Source organism: Cryptotermes secundus, unplaced genomic scaffold, assembly GCF_002891405.2.
Source record: "Cryptotermes secundus unplaced genomic scaffold, Csec_1.0 scaffold631, whole genome shotgun sequence".
In the NCBI taxonomy this organism is placed as follows: domain Eukaryota; kingdom Metazoa; phylum Arthropoda; class Insecta; order Blattodea; family Kalotermitidae; genus Cryptotermes; species Cryptotermes secundus.
In genome coordinates, this window is record NW_019742970.1 from 759,393 (window position 1) to 776,517 (window position 17,125).

The 17,125-nt window shown below is 39.3% G+C and overlaps 3 protein-coding genes across 5 annotated transcripts; 2 read left to right on the plus strand and 1 right to left on the minus strand.

Annotated features, from left to right (window-relative positions):
- Positions 1 to 606: 606 nt before the first annotated feature.
- Positions 607 to 7,798, minus strand: LOC111873583. Of its 3 annotated transcripts, none has more exons than XM_023868407.2 (7): positions 7,473 to 7,798; positions 7,012 to 7,145; positions 5,870 to 6,062; positions 4,661 to 4,742; positions 3,030 to 3,167; positions 1,903 to 1,983; positions 607 to 717 (listed from the first exon to the last, which is right to left on the minus strand). In XM_023868407.2, the coding sequence occupies exons 3-6, from the start codon at positions 5,996 to 5,998 to the stop codon at positions 1,913 to 1,915; spliced, it is 420 nt and encodes a 139-aa protein (XP_023724175.1). In that variant the 5' UTR covers positions 5,999 to 6,062; positions 7,012 to 7,145; positions 7,473 to 7,798; the 3' UTR covers positions 607 to 717; positions 1,903 to 1,912. The 3 variants fall into 3 exon arrangements, with proteins under 3 accessions (XP_023724175.1, XP_023724177.1, XP_023724176.1); XM_023868409.2 differs by lacking the exon at positions 607 to 717 and adding an exon at positions 1,776 to 1,804; XM_023868408.2 differs by lacking the exon at positions 607 to 717 and adding an exon at positions 1,783 to 1,822.
- A 121-nt stretch (positions 7,799 to 7,919) lies between these two features.
- Positions 7,920 to 9,551, plus strand: LOC111873594 (heterogeneous nuclear ribonucleoprotein A1, A2/B1 homolog). Its single transcript, XM_023868435.2, has one exon. It carries the CDS (start codon positions 8,009 to 8,011, stop codon positions 9,020 to 9,022), a length of 1,014 nt encoding a protein of 337 aa, XP_023724203.1. The 5' UTR covers positions 7,920 to 8,008; the 3' UTR covers positions 9,023 to 9,551.
- Positions 9,552 to 15,102: 5,551 nt separating this feature from the next.
- Positions 15,103 to 16,972, plus strand: LOC111873582 (RNA polymerase II subunit A C-terminal domain phosphatase SSU72). Its single transcript, XM_023868406.2, has 5 exons — positions 15,103 to 15,424; positions 15,504 to 15,647; positions 15,794 to 15,933; positions 16,066 to 16,184; positions 16,765 to 16,972. The coding sequence occupies exons 1-5, from the start codon at positions 15,342 to 15,344 to the stop codon at positions 16,864 to 16,866; spliced, it is 588 nt and encodes a 195-aa protein (XP_023724174.1). The 5' UTR covers positions 15,103 to 15,341; the 3' UTR covers positions 16,867 to 16,972.
- The last annotated feature ends 153 nt before the right edge of the window (positions 16,973 to 17,125 follow it).

Genomic DNA, 17,125 nt, shown 5'->3' on the forward strand with positions numbered 1-17,125 from the left:
ATTAAAATGACAATTTATAGTGTACAGTCTACAAATTATAACAAGACAAGTGACATGCTCAGAGAAAACCAAATATTTACTTTGCAGCCATATAATCACCGTATGACATTATCAACATTACTATATGGCTTCCCATCTACTCAGCCTTTAAGTTAAAGCTATGAATTACTGTTATTTGCAGTGGCAAGATTAGAAAAATTTGAATTGAGTCCACTGGTTTCATCTAGTAGTCTGTGTTTTTGTGTCTAAGTCTGTCAGTTTTTCTTACTGCTAGTGGGGTGGGACTAAGTCCCTTGTACTGCGGCCACTTCTGGCCTATTGTACCAGCCTCAGATGATAGGTGAGGGTTATTGTGGAGCAATTGGTGGAATGAAGATTGGGAGGGGAAACCGAAGCGCTCGGAGAAAACCTGCCTCAGTGCCACTTTGTCCACCACAAATCGCACTTTACCAGACCCGGGATCGAACCCGGGCCGCTGATGTGGGAAGCCAACGACTAACCACTTGAGCTATGGGCGACCCAAGTCTGTCAGTTAATGAATACAATTTTTTTTTAATTAGAACTGGTTGTTCTTTTCAATGAATGCACTCAATAAGCATACTCATGTTTGTTTACCGTCATAAAGGACCACGAATGGAGACTGCATTTCTTTCTGCTTCTGCCGCAAGAGGCTAAGTGTTCCGAGTGGATGTCTGTTGAGCTCATCCGTTTCATCAACTGGAAACAAGAAAAAAAAATTAATCTCCTTCAGATGGGGCACAGTCTGTTTGGCTCTGTAACTGATTATCGTAACAGCTTGTCAAATTTTAAGTTAGTCTGCTGCTTGAAGTCATCAATTTCTCCCAATTTTCAACCCATGGTCTGTGTCTATGTCTAGTAGCCTAATGACAACTGAACAAATATGCTACGTGTTTTATGAGGAGGCTCCATCTTACATGCCACAAAGTTGCAGTATTCGCTTCTGTCCCAGGACTGAAGCTACTGTGTATGTTTGTAGTCAGCAGAAAATGAATGCACGAAAAGTGTGGATGGATATCTATCTGCTATGTGGAATCGTGGGTATGTAGCGATAACTAAAATTTGCTTCCTTATGGAGCACCATTTAGAAATAGCATCAGATGGTTTCACAGTCTCATGTGCAGCATGTCCTTTTATAGAACTCTCTAGAAGTTATTCGTACATGTTTTGACCTATAAGGTCATTATCAGGTGTTTTAAAATTATAAATGAGGAAACTGCTATGCTTCCATATTGTGGTTGTTGCTCATCACTATGTGGTACCTTCTATGCGCATGTAGACATGAAGTGGCGGGTTGCTCTGCCTGCTGTGTTATGCAGTGCAAGAGGGACACGCAGCATAACATCCCGCCACTTCGTATCTACATGCGCATAGAAGGGACTGCATAGTGATGAGCAACAACCACAATATGGAAGCACAGCAGTTTCCTCATTTATAATTTTAAAACACCTGATAATGACCTTATAGGTCGAAACATGTAGTGAATAACTTCTAGAAAGTTCTACAGAAGGACATGCTGCACGTGAGACTATGAAACAATTTGGTACTAAATGAAGTGCAGCAGAGTGCTACACGATACTAAAGTAAAGTAAAGCTACCACTGTAACAGGCCGTGGGGACCCATACGGTTGTGAGATGTTGAGGTTCCCACATTTTCTAGACAATCGGCTGACAGATGGTGGCAAGATTGTCAGCCCTATACCCCCAAGAATATTCCTGGTACTCACTTCTGTTAGAGGCTGAGTCGACCCCAGGGGCCATAGTGCAGCTGGAAGGATTAGGTCAACTGAAAATAATCCAATGACTTCATCAGGACTTGAACCCATGACTTTCCGGCTTGTATTAGAAATAAAAGCTCATGACCAGATCTGGACTGATACTCACTCCCTCCTGTTCAGTTTTCTTCATTCGTTTCTCCACTTTTTTTTGTCAGGTCCCTTTCCATGAAATTCATGAGACAGGTAGCTGAAATCAGAAATAGAGACAACATTAAAGTCACTGTATCTTAGGATCCTACAGAATGTGGCCATGTTTCCAAGTAACATGTAAAATCCTTCCAAGCTGAAGTTTCAGCCAGAAAAAGGGTATGATCCATATATAGTTCAATCTGTTATTTTGTGAAATAATAAAAATATGTAACATTCTGTATTCCAACACAACTTACTCATGATTAACACAAAATATTTTGATAAAAGTACAATGGGACAGTAATAATTTTGAGGCATGTTTCTTCCTAATTCATGCAACCTATCTGCAAAATGAACCATTCTGCCACATTCTATGCCTACACAACAAACTGTATCAAGTACGAAGTATTTAGACACTAAAATCTAGTTACAAACTGTCACATACAGAGTGGGAGAAAAGGAAGTCGAAACAACAAGTTCTACCAAAAGCATATGAGGTGGAAGGCAATAATCTCAGCACCCTTGATAGGGTAATCATGATAGTACCGGTAAGCAGAGGGATGCTACAATTTAACATGGGCTCTAACCCATTGAGGGGGGGGGGCATCCTTTGTATTCCTGAAGCTCAAACTCTGGTAGATGTAAAGGCATCATCTGTGAGCAGAAAAATCTGTACACAGATGCGAGTGGGGTTCGAACTCAAAATCTTTTGAATGGGTATAACATCTTAGCCCAAGACCTTTTTCTTAAGGACCTAATTTAAGTGGCTCTAGTGTTGCTCCCAACTCAGCCACCATGTTAATATGGCTGATGGTAGACAACTAAAAGAACATGTGAGTGGCACGATGACACTACAGAGTTCCACATAAAGCCACCAGTTGGTTCACACATTATCGTGAGGATGGCACACATGGATGATAAACACGGTAGTCCTATAATCTTATCTGTTTCCACTGAAAAACTGCTTCCTCCTTGGATTTTTTTTTTTTAAATGGCAATTACTGTGGAAAATTTTTCTACTCTAAAGAATGTACTACCATTGGACAGGCTACCCTCCACAGTGTGACCTACCTTAAAAACAGATATGCTATTATCTGTGCTAACCTGAAAGCTTCCTTTGCATTAAGTACGTGTCCATCATCATCTGTGTAGTTGAGTCTAACATTCGGTTTGTAGCCCTCCTTTTCTTAGAAGTCTGAGGTCGGACCAATGTAGCACTCGCAACGCCCAAACATTTCATCTCTGAAAAAGATAAAGCAATGCTGTATATTAAATTCTTGCTTGCTTACTTCGTCCTGTCTTGCCCATCATTTACACCTCCCTAATACTAAAGTGGGTCAATCCCGAGAGACAAGACAAGACAAGACTTGCAATCCAGTTACAAAGGAGATGACGACATATTCAAAGCTCAGATATTCTTTACCCTTCAAAATCTCCTACTTGACTCAATAACCAAAGCAAGTGGCCGATCCTTGTGCCCATGACAACTCTCTTCCCTAAGGCCTACTGTGGAGAAGACTTGACAGCTACAGGACAACTTAGGTGACTTAGTCCGCAGCCACCAGCTCACGCTAGTTCCTCACTTGTGGAATTTTATATCCTGAAGATGGAGGCGATATATTCCTCCAAAACATTGGTTTACACAATATCTATACGGCGCCACATCCCAGATGACGGCATTCTTCATAAGTGACATTCATTACTTACCAAGACACTATACAGTAAAGAAAAGTAAAATTATCCCTGTAACAGACTGTGGAGGTCCATAGGGTTGTGAGACGTTGAGGTTCCCATATTTTCTAGACAATCGGCTCACAGATGGTGGTGAGGTTGTGAGCCTTACAAACCGGCTGAACTTTACCCCCACGAAAATTCCTGGTACTAATTTCTGTTAAGAGGCTGAGTCGACCCCAGGGCCATAGTGCAGCTGAAAGGATTAGGTCAATTGAAAAAAATAATGACCTCATCGGGGACTTGAACCCACGACCTTCCAACTCGACCAACTATCCTACAGCTCCTAATATTAAACAGTAATGATTAATGTGTTTCTACTAAAACCCCTAACAAAACTGCAGTATATGATTAAATATGGTACACCATTTATGAAATACTTTAAATATAAACGCACAATTAAAACCAATACTAAAGTGTCAGTATCTCTTAATTTGAATAGGCCTATGTTGTACATAAAGAATCTGCTAGTGACTCACCAGTCTCAACCTTATTCCAAGCTCCACGTTTGCCTTCTTCTTCCTGAGGTTTCTTCTCTTCAATCATTTCCCTCTCAAAGTCCTGTAATGTAAATTTTGTATGAGACTGGCAGAACGCAAATGCGCAGGCCAAAAATTACCAATTCATTACCTTGAGATAGACTGACACCTGAACTGCTTACCCACCAAACACTGTACATAAAATTACTGCACTGTAAAGTACTGACTGCTCTGTGTAGGAGTTGAGCTTCCGACAGCAGTGGTTTGGAAGATTTCTGTCATCTGGGATATAATGCCGTGTAGTCTGTCGAAAGTCAACACACATTTTGCAGAAACATGTCACCACCATCTTCAGGGTTGAAGAATAAATCAAGCCAGAAACCAGCGCTGCCAGGTAACAAAGCCAAGCTTCCTACCTGCTTCATGTTGGCTTCTTGNCGCACAATTAAAACCAATACTAAAGTGTCAGTATCTCTTAATTTGAATAGGCCTATGTTGTACATAAAGAATCTGCTAGTGACTCACCAGTCTCAACCTTATTCCAAGCTCCACGTTTGCCTTCTTCTTCCTGAGGTTTCTTCTCTTCAATCATTTCCCTCTCAAAGTCCTGTAATGTAAATTTTGTATGAGACTGGCAGAACGCAAATGCGCAGGCCAAAAATTACCAATTCATTACCTTGAGATAGACTGACACCTGAACTGCTTACCCACCAAACACTGTACATAAAATTACTGCACTGTAAAGTACTGACTGCTCTGTGTAGGAGTTGAGCTTCCGACAGCAGTGGTTTGGAAGATTTCTGTCATCTGGGATATAATGCCGTGTAGTCTGTCGAAAGTCAACACACATTTTGCAGAAACATGTCACCACCATCTTCAGGGTTGAAGAATAAATCAAGCCAGAAACCAGCGCTGCCAGGTAACAAAGCCAAGCTTCCTACCTGCTTCATGTTGGCTTCTTGTTTCATTTATTCTTTTACCCTGAAGATTCAGGGGACATGTTCCCCTGGAAATTCGGATGATACCCCAGAAGAAAGCATTCTTCTGACTGTACTGATCTTCTTGAAACTTCTTTGCCAAAATATCTTTTTAATATCATAGCATGCTTAAAGTTACAGATCTATTAGAAACACACTCTCATTCTGCCAAGCAATGTACACCTGACGATTAACATTCAATTCACTTTGCAATGAATAAAATTACAAGAACTATTTGTTTTTCATTTAGTCATGTTCTGAGCTATTTATTCATCCCTATTTCAATTTCACATGTTAATTCCTAGCAGCGTCTTTTCTACCCTTGTATCATGCACATGGCAGGGAGAAAAATAAATAAAAGCTGGGAAAAGAAGACTGGATTTGAGATTCTTGTAGAGGACATTGAGAAAGGCACTATCTTCTGGGAAGTAACATCCTGTAAGTCCACTGACACTCCTTCAAAATGCTTATGGACCTTATCACATTACACGGAATTTTATTCCAGAAGGTACCACTTGTCAAGAAGAAGAAGAAAAAGGTTCTACCACCTCAACTATCACATTCTTACTGTATATCGAGTTCTTTCATTTCTAGGGTTTCTGTTGGATGTTTCCATTTCAATAATTTATATATCCATTATCATGGAATTCAACTGCAATTAAAATACATTTTAATTCTGTTGCAGCTGCAGTAAATAACTGTAGATGGGCAATGGACTGTATCTGGTCTTGACACATGCTAAATCAAAGTGCCTTGCCAAGTGTACATGTATCTGCAGAGGGTTATATTGCACTTGCAAGTAGTTCCTAAACGTCCTCATCTCTGTTGCCAGCCAGACCATAAGCAGGGATGTCACCCAACCTACGGCAGAATTCTGCTGTAGCATTCAGCACAATGGAACCACCTTCCGTGTTTCCTCCTGAGCTTCTCTCCAGTACTGACTCTGCCACCTACAAACATCACAAATCACAAACAGTCAAATTATGTAGCTATACAGCGTTCTGTTTTGTAGTATCGATAAATGCAAATGTGCCCTATGCTTAATTGGTTATGCTCTAGATGGAGGTGAGTGGCCAGTTCCATGCCACTCCCACAACCGGGGAAACAGCCCCCGGGTTCATATTTGACAGGAGGCCATAACACGTCTCAATAACCAAAATACAAGAAAGGATGACAGTATAAAAAAGTAAAGCTATCCCTGTAACAGGCCGTGGAGGCCCACAGGGGTGTGAGACATCAAGACTCCCATACTTTCTTGACAATAAGCTAACAGATGGCAGTGAGGTTGTCAGCCTTAAATGCCCGCCTCCCATTTAACCCCCAAGAATATTCCTGGTACTCATTTCTGTTGGAGGCTGAGTTGTCCCCAGGGTCATAGTTTAGCTGAAGGATTTGGTCAATCAAAAAATCCAATTACCTAACTGGGAATTGAACACATGACATTTCAGTTTGTAGCACAGTAAGAAAGGATGATGATATTACTTAAATGTGACGATATGATTTACTAGTTTGAGGCCCACCAAAACAAACTGTGAGAGAAACAATTTAGTAGCCCTCAGGTTAAATTACAATGTAGTTTCTCTAGGGTACAATGGTTTTGTACAGTAACCAAGGAGGAAACATCATAATGAACTTTACAACAAAGTTCTGTGCAACATTTTATAACTGGAAAATATGGAGACACTGTTTAGGAACTAAACATGGCAAAGGACTGTAGCTAGGGACAATTTCATCACCTCCCACTATCTATCCATAGGGCTGTTCCTCTCTTGTCTTGGGAACAAAAAGCAGAGAGGCAGGTGAGGGGAATATGGCCTTGACTGAACAAGAGAAATGACCCCTATTACAGCCAAACATTTGCGAGAAGGATTAAAAAGAAAATCTGCCGATGTGATGTACCTTTTCTACACTGTTCTTTGATTCTGTAACAGCCTCCTGCAGTTTCAGTCTCTGTGCTTTCTTGAGGGCTACCTGCAGCTCCAGTTCGCTGTCATTGGGCTCAATCTTGATGTTGGACAGTGTCTCCTCTGGCGCTGAAAGTTGTGTCCGATTATTAATAACATTCAAAACTGCTCCTGCACTACATTTCCTTTCATGATTTCACAACACACTTCGTAGCGGAAACTATATAGTATAAAATGGCCAATGATTAGTAAATAATGTATTCAAAAAAAGTCTTGGTGCTTGTCACCTGATTAGGGATACCAAGTCCAATCAACATTTGCCTGGTGGTATTGTGAAAAACCATGAAAAAACCTAAGTCGGGTTAGCCAGATATTCCAGCGGAGATTCATGAACACAAGAAACCAGTTCCCTTTTTACTTTTTTTTTAATTGTGGAAGTAACTAGTCTGTACTTACGGTACGATTGGGCGCGTTTATCTCTTCTTGTAGCAGTTCAATAATTTTTTGTGCTGATCTGAGTTCTACTTTAAATTTTTGATAACAAGCACTCTTTACCTCACTTGTTTCATTACTAGCTTTGATGAAAACTTGAGTGTTATCACCATTAACCACTCAGGAAACTGCCATTTTGGATATCAATAAGAATGATGATTGATGGATCGATGGTGATCGATCTCTCGGGAATTTCTAATGCAGCTCCTAATAATTTTGTACAAACACCAAAATTATTCAACTTATAAAATAATTTATACTGAACATCACACAGCTCTCGTACGCTGAGTGCCATTAAACTACAAGAACAAAAAGGACTCTATCTGTAACCGATAGATGGGAAATGTGAATATATCAGAGGGAATTTCTCAGTCGGATATATGGCTGCCCTATGCACGCCCATTTTTTTTTTTCCATGACTCACTTCCGTTCACTTCCGACTTGGTTTTGCGATTGCTTTCAGTGTTATTGTGAGAAAGTTTTGTATCATATTTGACAAAATGGTAAAAGCAGAACACGACGATGGAGATAAAACGGAGCCCGAACACACACGGAAACTTTTTATTGGTGGAATTGATTATAAAACTACAGATGCATCTCTGAAAAAACATTTCGAACAGTGGGGCGAGATTGTCGATGTTGTTGTAATGAAGGACCCACAAACCAAGAAATCGCGGGGGTTTGGCTTTGTTACATACGCTCGTGCCCACATGGTGGATGATGCCCAGAATGCTCGGCCGCATAGAGTAGATGGGAGAGTTGTAGAGCCCAAGAGGGCTGTACCTCGACAGGAAATCGGTCGACCAGAAGCCGGTGCAACTGTAAAGAAGCTGTTTGTTGGTGGTTTGAAGGAAGATATGGAAGAAGAGCATCTTAGGGAATATTTCAAAGCATTTGGCTCCATTGTGTCCTGCGCCATCGTCATTGATAAAGAGACTGGAAAAAAGAGAAGTTTTGGTTTCGTTGAGTTTGATGATTATGACCCTGTTGACAAGGTATGTCTTCAGAGAACACACTTAATTCAGGGGAAGAACATTGTCGTCAAGAAAGCCCTTAGTAAGGCAGAAATGGCGAATCATGGGCCAGGAAGTCGATTTGGTGGTATGGGTGGCGAAGGCGGAGGTGGGGGTCGTGTTAGTGGTGGTCGTCACGGTGGCCCACGAGGTAGCATGGGTGGCCCCTGGGGTGCCCGAGGTGGTGATGATTGGAATTCTGGAGGAGGGGGCTTCAACGATGGTGGATGGGGAGGTGGTGACACATGGGACAACCGTGGTGGCCCTGGTGGTGACTGGGGTCCAGGAAGCGGTGGCGGAGGACCAGGTTTTGGCAGTAGAGGTGGCAATTGGAGCAATGACAGTTTTGATGGCGGCTACCAGCAGAATTATGGTGGAGGGCCAATGCGTGGTAGCTTTGGTGGTGGTGGGGGAAGGCCTGGCCCATATTCAGGTGGCGGCGGTGGATATGGCTCGGGTGGTGGAATGGGAGGGTATGGCGGAGGTGCACGTCGGTACTGAACCAGCACAGATACAACTTGTGCCTTTATTGGTACTTCTACTGCTGTATTGTGATTATGTTACATGCGCAGCCATGGGTCAGAAAGAGCCTGGTGAATGCAGGACGGTGGCAAGCACTTTATCCATTCAGTACTGCAGAGGCATAGAGAGACAATCTGACAGTCCCATTTGCATCAAGGCATGTGTTTTCTTCTTGATGATGGTTCCAATTTTCAAAAGGAATTATTGGACACACCGTTTTAATTGTGAGGATCAGATCGAACAATAGCAGCTGTACCCTCAAACTAAAATAATTTGAACTGTGTCAGGTGTAGCGAGGATTGATTGATTTCCACGATTCTGCTTTCTTTTATGCTGCACACACTATTTGTTCTTAGATGTTTGTATAGTTTAATAAAATAACTTTTGTTTTCCCATATTAAATATGCCCTTTTTCCCATAAATGCATAGTTGCTGTACACAGTGTTAAGACATTAATTCTGGGTGTGTATCAGTATTACATGAATAGAAACACTGGGTTCACATGTAACAGAGTTGTGTTTTTATTGGTGAATTTAACAGTGGGCGTGTATTGCTCATAAACAAAGTCTTTTGCCTTGTCAAAATGCTAACACATGCTTATACTGACATTCAAGACTGGTTATGGAACAATATATGCATTAGACTGAGGCCACTTTAGATGTACAGCTCTGTTGTTCAGAACAATTTGGAGGCCATTCCTTGTGTTAGTAAATAAAATTTATGTGTTCAGTAGTATTCATCACAGTGCCATTGAAGAGATGTGAACACTCAGATTGAAAATAACAGTGCACGCCCATTGTTTTGGGATTTTTTCCTTTTTCCCTTTCACAGCCCAAATTATTTGTGGACTGATCTTTGCCAATTAAGAATGGGTTAGAAGACTGATAAGGCAAATTTTCATACTCTAACCAGCTGGGGTGCACATGGTAGCATGGTAGAAGTACCGCACTATAAGCCAGAAACTTGTGGTTTCAATTTCTGATGAAGTTGTTTGATTTCTTAATTGACCTAATCCTTCCAGGCATACTGGTCCTGGAGTTGACTCAGCCTCTAGCAGAAACAAATTTTTGTTGTGAATAAGGCAGCCAGCATGAAAGGCTGACAACCTTGCTGCTATCTGTGAGCCAATTGTCTAGAAAATGTGGGAGCTTTAACATCTCAAAATCCTATGGGCCTCCAAGATATTTGTTTTATTAAAATTTCTCTGTCTTGGTTAAAACCGGACACAAACAGACACTACATGAAAATACCCATGATCATTCGTGTGCATATGTTGAGTATAACTTGCTAAATACATCAAACCCTCGTTATGATGGACAAAATCTGGCAAGGCGTTAGGTTTTTAAATAAACTTGCATGAAAACCAAAAAAGGTGAGTGAAATAAATTGAATTTGTTTAATATTTGTGTAGGACACGAAGTTGTGTTCTGTACACTTATCAATTTTGTTTTATACTGCACTGTACAATTGTGAATATTTAGAGATGTTGAGGCACTAGGAAGGTTAGAAAATATTTAAAATAAAAGAACCCCAATATAAAAATCTTAATATAGTCGCATAGTCTTTTTGTGTTTATTGCATGTAGTGGCTATGTATCCTTTGGTGTGCTTCTGTGAATACCCTTCACATGGTCATAGCAGACATCGGCTGTCCACCCTATTAGTCTGTTAAAATAAGGGTGTATAAGTCCTAACAGTTATCAAGATAATTAAACAAAAGGATGCACACTTGCCAAAATTCTTAGCTATGTATACATTTCCTGACCATATTTTTTAATGCAGTTACTTCAGCTCATAAATTATTTCTTTCTTTGTGTGTTCTTTGCATTAAGTGCACAAAATTAACACACATGAAGTCAGATCAATCTGTATGCCTGCACTTCTCCCACCACACATACTGACCATGAGAAAATTTGGTATTTGGAGATCCATTAGCTGGGATAGCTCATGGGGTATGGTGGATATGGGCTTAACACCCATGTAGTCCGGGATCATTTCAAGGCTGTAAGATTTTCTCTTTCACAGTATCCAGACTGAATCTGGGGTTCACCCAGCCTCTTATCTAGTGTATAATGGCAGATCGTTCTTGGGTGGCGGGGGAGGGGGGGGCTAAAGTGAGCAAGGCATGAAAGTTGTTCTCCAGTGCAGCATTCCATGTGCCCAGGAAGTTGATTCAAGCAGTATTGCTTCTGGCTTGTATTTATGAAAAGCCACATTCAAATTTCAACTGGAGCAATGACTGTACCAACTTAGGATCCTAGGGATTTTCCTCAGTCCATCCTGGAAAATTCTAGGATAATACCTGTGATGACTAACAAAGAATTTCCAATTCATTATTCATCATCAGGGTGCGGATTTTGATGACTTGAAAATATTTAAAAAAATGACTGAAAAAATCCAGGAAAATTACCTAAAATATGACCCAAAAATGTAATATGTAGGGCCTGGATTTTGATGACCTGAAAATATTAAAAAAAATGACCTAAAGGAGAAGAGAAAAACACTTTGCTTCCATGTTATTCACATTTCAGAAAATATGAAGAAAAATTCCTTAAAATGGCCAAAAATGACAAGAAATACCCTTAAATTCCAAAAAATTACCTATAAAATTTACATTTCTGTAACCAGCAGCTCATATCTGAGATTTATATATTTAAGAGCATCGCATAGGATAAAGGAAAAAAAAGAATTACATGTCATCAAAATCCGGGCCCTGATCATCATCATCCTACCATTTAACATGACATAGTCTGAGATACTCACAGTGTCCTTCCTTAAACCATAAATATATAATGTACTGTATGTATATGTATATAGTTATTTCAGCATTAATTTCTTCCTTTTGAGGGTCTTTCTCAGTTTAGTTCTCCAATCCAGCATTCTCCAGAACTGTCTAACTGTACGAGTGTTGGCACAGAGCACCGATAACTGTGCCATGCTTCAGGAAATGAAACTGTTTTATATCACACTTTATACAATTCAGTATGATAAAAACTATTGTATTACTTCATTATATCATATCCATATTAGAGGTATCAACGAGGGTGTTCTCAATGGCACAGAGTTGTACAGACTGAGATCTGATGTTTTCACAGTGGTGAGTATTCAGATTGTCGTCGTCTGGGTTGAGACACTGCAGTCTTGAGTGCACGGTATTCAGAGCATCAGGCTGCCTTCATCTTTCAGAAGGACTATGCCCACACACAACAGCACATGGCGTCACAATCCAGAAGAATACAATCTGAAATAATGTTTTGTTCTTGAAGGAGAAACTTGAGAAAATTTATAATTTACCATAGACATGGGCTGTGGCAACCTTTTAAAAATTAACCCAATAAATGTAACACAGCTTCCTTGAAAAAGGGAAAGTTACTCAGTAGGACAGGATGTTTTCTACTTTTACATAATCTGAAGGTTTATGACTGTATGCCCCTACCCTGGGCTAGTTTCATCCAATCCAAACCCTCACATTCCATTATTTATCTACTTTAATATTATCTTCCTATGCATCCAAAATGGACTCCTTTCCTGGTTTAAAAGTTTAGAGATTCAAATACTCCAAACAAATCACACCCCTCTCCAAAACCTAGTCTTTAAAAGTGATCAAAGTTAACCTTTTCTTTCTATTCTAGTATTATTTCCTTCTTATACAGATCAGTGAATAAAATGTCTTTTTTCTTTCGTCCTACAGTCTTTCCTTTCTAATTTGTTGCCAGCTCATCCCTTTCTTCTTAAGGTTCTAAATCATCTTTAGCTGGGTCATCTTACAGGTCTGTTGGCATGATACACAGGATCACCACATAACAAGAACCCTGAAAACTACTGGTACTACAAAAAACCTGTTACAGGCCAAGCAAGCTGAACATAGATGTCAATAATGCTTTCAAAATGATGAACAGCCTCAAAGAGAATTGGTTTATGTTTGTTTTGATTAGATTCCAAAGCAAGAACCTGAAACTTCCAACTGTTGCAGTGTAGAATCTGTCAAGGAAATCTTGCAGCATGTTTGCCATGTTATGTTACTGGAGGAGACTCAATTTCAAAAACAGGAGATAACACCATATGTTCATACCTTCTTTCATGTATAGCAACTTGTTCTGTGAGTTTGTGGAGCAGTTGCAACAAGATGACGTGTGGCAAGCCAGGTTTTTCGTTTTCCTCACAACACAAGTGTGATGCTCAACTTGAGGTTGATTTATTTCATCACTTTACCCTTTACCTCCTGCACTTCACTTCCCTCACTATTCTGCTCTGAATCAGTTCCTGTTCCTTTTCTGTCTTTTTCTCCCATTCAATCTGTAGAGGGACAGATTCCTGACTTCACTCGAACTACTACTGATTCAATGAGCCATATTTCTCCCATTCACTCTGTTCTTTGAAAACCATTTCAAGGGCCAATACTGTTTCACTGCTTTCCTAAATCCTATTGGTTCATTCATGGCTCTGGTCCCATTGTATTCATACCAGGCATGGTCTTCTACCCTGAAGATGGAGAGGGAGGGTTCTTCCAAAACACTGACAGCTATCTACCCAATGGCATTCCAGAAGACAGTAATCTTCATGAGTTGATTTCACAACAAGAAATGACTATAACTTGCTAATAAAGGGCTCTAGTCCACAGCCTGTGTTCCCCATACAGAAACTGAAATTTTCTTTAAACCAATCTGCTGAATTCTGCGTCATTTGACAATGAAGTGTTCTGAAGTATAAATGAATACAAAAGAGATGACATGTCAAGGGAGTGAAGAAAATTATGCAACAAAGTGCTTTAAATATACACTTCTCATCTAATATTGTTAATTAAATTTTTGGTAGCACAATCTTGGAGTTCAATACCCTGGAGGAGAATGTTTTTAAACCTAGGTTGGGAATCATTGATGAGCACAGAACATTTGCTGTTACAATAACATGGATGTGAGAACTTAACAACTGGAAACAAAAACAAATAAGAGAAAAAAATTCTTCTCATTTTGAAAACCTGTGCTAACACAGCCTGCTACTGGACACAATACTGAGTCAGTTCTATCCAAATTCAATCCTCACAACCTACGTATTATTGTATTATTAAATTCAGATTAATGCATTCAATAGGACACAGGACAACGGAAATACAGAAACTTGTTCATAAAACGGCACTGGAAGAGACAACTTGGGAGACCTTAGCATAGACAAAGTGATGTGTCATAGTGAAATACATTCTGAAGATATGAACCAGTATGCTTGAACATAAAACATATACCTGCCAATTTGGGCAGCAATAATTAAACAAATTTCTCATAGAACACAGGCCTGACATCAGGTGTAATTCTTTTCAAATGCCCCATACACACTGGCTCTACAATCGCTATTTATATTCAATTCACAGCTAGTGTGATGGACAGTGCACAGCGATGTTCTTCACATGATCATTATGATCGATTATGTTCATTACCTTTACACATGGCAAGCTGTATGACTGTATTTGTATTCTGCCCTCTCCCCAAATTTTGTAATCCACCATCAGAGATTGCCAACCTACATAAGCCGCAGCCACTACCAAAACCGGTGATAATTTACACATTAAATTCCAAACTATTTCTAAACACAGGCATATTTATGTATATAAAAAGTACTGTTTAGTGACATGTAAAGCTATTTTGTCTGGAAAATACACCGAAGCCTTGAAGAAACATGTCTCCTCCCACTTCATGGCAAATGGCCAAAGATATGAAGATGGTGGTAACAATTTCCTCCGAAACGTTGGTACCTATCTGCCAGACTACATTGGGTCACTTCCCAGAAGACAGTATAATCTTCATGCTCACCACCGTGTGGTCCAGTTCTCACATGTCTCTAGGTGGCGTCCTACATATCATTCTGATTAGCAACAACATTAACAAGGCACAGTTATCGCTCAAACTGACGATTATTACACCTCACGGATCATTAAATGTCGGTAATTCAAAGGCTTACTCATTCGCAACAAGACGCAGGGAATTTATCTATATAAATTTCCCTTCTCTCCTTTCAAATGGAAAACTTCGATTTATGGAGACAGATATGGCGACCCTGGTACTCACTGGGGAGCTGGGGGCAATGCGTGAAGTAAATTTTTGTACTTCGATGCTACCTTGAATTGTAATTAATTAATATTTACTGAATTTATTGTATTCACAGGGAACTAAAGGACAGTAAAAAAGAATTAATTTAATGATAATAACGATACAAATAAGAAACAAACTAAAGTAGGAACGTAGATGTGTTAATATTAGGTTAAGTTAACTGACAACCGTTCATACGCAATTTCGCGCTGATGCAAAATGCCAGCAACTAGCAGTTTGAAAGTTGCTGTCATATGTTCAAGTAATATGAATAGAAGTATGGAAGCCCATGCTTTTTTAAGGTACTGCCAGGCTCATAATCTAATTGAATGGGAAAGGATGGGCACACTTCTCGACCTGTATTAATGATTTCTTTTGCAGTAAAAAGGGCTTTCATGTCGAGTCGTATGGTACAGGAGACAAAGTGAAGCTACCAGGGCCAGCCCCAGATAAACCAAATTGCTATGAGTTTGGAATCACGTATGATGAAATATATCAAGATCTACTTGTAAAAGACAAGACTTTGTATCCTTTCCAACAAAAAATATAACTCGTTTATAAACTTGTATAGTCATTTTCTTTGTTGTTGGAATTCTGTGTGTTCTGATCATTTTAAGAAGTGTCAATTATATGTGATATATTTTATTTTATTTCCCTTAACTCCTTAATAGTTACACACAGAATGGATTGCTGCATATGTTAGACAGAAATAAACGTATCAAACCTAGACCAGAACGTTTCCAGACTTCCAATGATAAGTTTGATATTCTCGTCACTTGTGAGGAACGAGTGTATGATCAAGTTATTGAAGGTAGCAGTAGTTTATTTATACTTCAATGTAACCCATACCTTATTGGAAACTGGATATAGTAGATTTAACTTGTAAGAAATTATAGATCTTGAAATGTATCACGAACTGCTATGCATTATTCTTCACTGACAGCTTTAGAAGGCCGGACCCCTACCGATAATTCTTCAGTCCACGTAATCAATATTGATATCCAAGATAACCACGAGGAAGCCACATTAGGGGCATTTCTCATCTGTGAACTCATGACAGTGGTAAGTTCTTTGTCTCTCAGAAAAATGTAAGAATTTCCAATAAAATTTTATTTAAAAAATAAGAGGTCGTTGTATACAAAACTGGTACATAATCTAAAATACTGGATGTTATGCCTTTTATTTTTAATACAGTGTATATTAAATATAAGGGCAAATAATTTGTGATTTTATGCGGTTTGTTGGTAGTGTTACAAATTTTTATGTGCAATAAATGAACATTAGAATTGTACAAAATTGTGTAAGCAATGAATTTGAAAATGTGTGAATCTTTTCACACCTTTTATTTCATGCTGTTCAGGGATGTTTAAATTTTTTCTTATGTTCAAATCCAATGTTAAAAGAGCTGTGTTTGTTTGTTGGGTTAAGAAATGTGAATAAAACACGCAGGCCTTCACATCTATCCATGCTGTCCACATGAAGCTCTCAAGGTTTGCCAGCATATCTATGTCTGCTTTATAACAAACTGAATTATGTACTGGTAATAAATGCAGGTTGCTTGGCTATATATTGTGCTTGGCTATATATTGTACTCAAGTTGAACTGCACGATCCGTTTCATAATGAATATTCCTTGATTTCAGCTGTCACAAAGTGACGACTTGGACAATGATATTGATGAGCTGCTTCATGATTTTGAACTGAAATGTCAGCGTCCTATCCTGCACTGTGTGCTATTCTACTAAGAGGCACTGTAATATCTGAAAGTTTAACACACAAAAGGGTATATATACTATATATATAAGGGAACACTGTATGATATTATATGATCAATAAACTACTTGAAAGTTATGCTGACCTGTTGAACTTTGTTTGTGACCTACCATCAGCAACTAGATATTGGTAGTCTCTATGGCATCAAGAAACAGATTTATGGCACTGGTTATGGAAATCTGGGGATGTGGCCATGTTATATAGGCAAAATGACACGGATGGTCATTCAGA

Coding starts and splice junctions, on each gene's coding strand:
- LOC111873594 (XM_023868435.2), top strand. CDS start 8,009: ATGGTAAAAGCAGAACACGACGATGGAGATAAAACGGAGCCCGAACAC.
- LOC111873582 (XM_023868406.2), top strand. CDS start 15,342: ATGCCAGCAACTAGCAGTTTGAAAGTTGCTGTCATATGTTCAAGTAAT. Junction 15,425..15,503: donor GAAGCCCATGCTTTTTTAAG/GTACTGCCAGGC, acceptor TTTCTTTTGCAG/TAAAAAGGGCTTTCATGTCG. Junction 16,185..16,764: donor TCTGTGAACTCATGACAGTG/GTAAGTTCTTTG, acceptor CCTTGATTTCAG/CTGTCACAAAGTGACGACTT.
- LOC111873583 (XM_023868407.2), bottom strand. CDS start 5,998: ATGCTACAGCAGAATTCTGCCGTAGGTTGGGTGACATCCCTGCTTATG. Junction 4,743..5,869: donor TGCAGATACATGTACACTTG/GCAAGGCACTTT, acceptor TTTACATTACAG/GACTTTGAGAGGGAAATGAT. Junction 3,168..4,660: donor TTGGAATAAGGTTGAGACTG/GTGAGTCACTAG, acceptor TATCTTTTTCAG/AGATGAAATGTTTGGGCGTT.